This window comes from Galeopterus variegatus, unplaced genomic scaffold, assembly GCF_000696425.1.
Source record: "Galeopterus variegatus unplaced genomic scaffold, G_variegatus-3.0.2 Scaffold13, whole genome shotgun sequence".
NCBI classification, from domain to species: Eukaryota; Metazoa; Chordata; class Mammalia; order Dermoptera; family Cynocephalidae; genus Galeopterus; species Galeopterus variegatus.
This window is the reverse complement of record NW_007726124.1, coordinates 1760798-1763941: the sequence shown is the minus strand read 5'-3', so window position 1 is coordinate 1763941 and position 3144 is coordinate 1760798. Positions and strand designations below refer to the sequence as shown.

Sequence of the window (3144 nt, the reverse complement as noted above, 5' to 3'; positions counted from 1 at the left end):
CAGGGCTTCTAGCTTAATCCCATTTCATCCAGGTCCTCTTCTGGGAAGCCCGTTCCAATCTGAGCAAGAGGGGAGAGGAGCTGTTCTACCTCAGGGCCAGGATATCCCCTTGGAAACACGTGCCACTCACCGGTTAGCCCTCTTTTCATTTTTCCTGCGCAGATCATTCACATTGACAATCAGCCGGTATTGGTTGTCACTGATCAGCTCTCGAACTTTGCTCTGATAAATTCCCTGGTCCTCCTGCAAAACAGCCAACACATACCACAATAGCTACAAATTCAAAAATAAGATGTTTCAAAAACAGCTCTCACAGCAAGATAAATTAGTCAATATCTGCGGGAGATCTGAATCCCAAGCATGCATTCACCAATTTTCCCTTTCATACACCAGCCTCAGACTCTAAATAGACTCCACGTAGAAAATATAAGAATTATGACTTCTTCAAGGTCGATGCTATTATTCCCACTATCATGAGCAGCTTTTCTGTATGCTGTCATTTCTCAACCTTTAGTGGGAAATTAAAATGAGCTCATAAAAAGTCTAAAAGGACAATAAGTAAAAACCTTGTTAAAATGTAAATTAAATGAAAAAGATAACAATGTGAAGACATGGATATGTTAATTTGCTTGACTATAGTAATCATTTTACAGTGTATTCCAAAACATCATGTAGTACTCCTTGAACATATACAATAAAAATGTACATTAAATGAACTCTTAAAATTCATATTAAAACGAGTACTTATAAATTATGTACAGAACGAAAATATTTTATTCCCTGATCATCTGTGTGATAAAGGGCTCTCATATTCGGTCCTAAAGGAGTAGGGAGCATTAGCTATCTGTTTACATCATACAACTTACGCACGCTTTATCAACGTTCTATGGCTTTCAATCTTGGGTTGCACACAAATCCCCCTTTACCTGCATACCAAACACTTTTATGTGCATCTCATTCGGTAGTGAAAAAGAATGCAGCCAAACTAGGCAGTCGTTTCCTCCCTGTAGGAAGTCCCTCTCTAAAATAAGCACCTACAACGCGGCCGGTCACTATGTCTCTACAGCAGTTCATCTCCCACACTCCCCCCAAATTAAGAGAGAGCCGAGCGTGATGGCGAAAAGGCCGAGACGGGCTTCGCATTCTGTTTGCACTTGTCGGAAACCTGTGACTTTCGCTCGCCCCGGCCATCGCTTGTACTAAGGAGAAAGTTACAGGATCAGGCTAGTTCACCTTAGGCACAGCACAAACTAGCGATTCACTCCGCTCCAGCGCCGACCGGCTGCGCCGCAGCACAGTCTAGGACCAGGCGGGCCTCGCGCTTCCGGCCCTACCGTGTGCGGGCGAGGAGCGGCGTCCCGCGTGGCCTCCCTCTGCAGGTCCCCGGCCGCAGGGGCTGCAAGCGCCACAGCCTGCGACCCGCGCTCCCTCACCTCGTCATCCAAGAAGTCCAGGTAATCTCTCTGAGCCTCTCGCAGCTCCACATCGTCCAGCACCACAGTCCCTGCCATGCCGGCTGACTCTCAACTGACTCCTCCGCAGCAGCGCGGAGAGCCCTTGGATAACTCCGCCCCGGCGCGAAAACTTCCGAACTTTTCCCGCCACCAAATGGACCTCAAGGAAGAGGCGGGGACTCTGAGAGCAGATGCACATTCTGATTGGCTGAGCCCTCTGACGCCAGAATAGAGAGTGTCCAATCGAGAGCACCTTCTTCTTCGGGTCTTCCGCCTGCTGCCTCGCAGTGGCGGGAAATGTGTCCTCTGGGGTCCTCTTTTTCTCCCCTCCCCGTTCCGCCCTCACTGACCGGAAAGCTGACGAATGGGGCCGAGAGGAAGCTCCCGGAGCCTAGTCATTGGGCATCCTTAGGGGACGGAGACGTGCTGCATTCTGGGAGATGTAGTCTTTCCCTTTTCTCTGGCTGTGTTGCAGGGTTTTCTCAAGCTGCGGTCTCCTGACCTGCGGCAGAGTGACTAAATTCAGCCCGGCAGTCCTTGAAGGTAGATAAAACGTCAGAGAATAGTTTACAACTCAGAGAGGTGAAAACATAAAAGCAAGTCTTTTTAAAATATATCCAAATCAGAACTGCCCTCAAGTGGCATCCAGGAGAAAAAAGTGGATTTTGAGAATCTGTGAGATGGAAAAATAGAATCATAACATCTTAGGGAAAAGTTATTTAGTTCAGGACTCATTTGCTATCTGAATACTGTTGCCTGAAGTACCCCATAAAATCATGAGGCCGAGGAGGAGGGTGAAGTGAAAAAATTTTCGGTATGTACCCCGCCTCTCTAGATACTGCCTCATGTGTTATTATACAAAATTCTGGACATACTACACCATCTTACTTGCAAACGGGTAAATTAAAGGTTTCTCGCCTTGTGAAAAGATCACAGGATCCTTTTAAGTAACTTAATTTACTGAAAGTAAAATACGACGGAAAAAAGCGTTTTGTGCCACCGTTTAAGTATATATCAGTACTTAATGATTTAGCAAATCTGAAATTATGATTAAAGGACCAATGTATTTTTTAGTCCTTCGTGGTTGGTTTTTTATTATATTTTTTAGGTTTTTTTTTTTTTGAGGTATAATTAAATACAGTAAAATGCACAGATGTTAAGTGTACAGCTCAGTGAACTTTTACCTATGTGTACGTCCATGCAACCACTCTGCACAATAAAGAACATGTCCAGTGCCCCAGCATGTGTTTTTAATTTTACTGAGTAGGAAACTAAAATACCAAATTGCCCAATACAAAACATTTGGTAACTATATCTGAAATTTCAGCCAAGTAATTATTAGCTTATGTTTGAAGGTCTCCAGGGTTCACTGCGTGCTGATAAATATTCTACGCATAATTTGCCCAAACAAAATGTATGTCATCTATTTGTATGTGTATACGTATTTCTAGTTACCTTTATTCAACTCATAGCTGTATATGTTTTGTGACATCCTAATGGGCAGATAAATCTATCTTTAGTCAAAGAAAAAAGGCTGTCACTTGACTGCTTGCTTTCATGTATATTAACAGGCAAAACAAAGTAAAAAAAAAGAAATTCTAGAATGAGAATCCTGTTTGCAATTATATAGTAAGAGGTAATTACTTATTAACTTAAGAAAGTCTTTATCATTTGATCATAGCTCATTTTT

General features: G+C 43.3%; 1 protein-coding gene across 1 annotated transcript in view; it reads right to left on the bottom strand.

Annotated features, from left to right (window-relative positions):
* Nucleotides 1–1511, bottom strand: part of MCM3 (minichromosome maintenance complex component 3) — a 23269-nt gene extending 21758 nt beyond the window's left edge. Inside the window, exons 1-2 of the mRNA XM_008594751.1 lie at nt 1335–1511; nt 131–273 (exon numbers count right to left, since the gene is read on the bottom strand). Of these exons, the coding sequence (XP_008592973.1) occupies nt 131–273; nt 1335–1511 (320 nt within the window). The remainder of the gene's footprint in view (nt 1–130; nt 274–1334) is intronic.
* Nucleotides 1512–3144: the final 1633 nt, after the last annotated feature.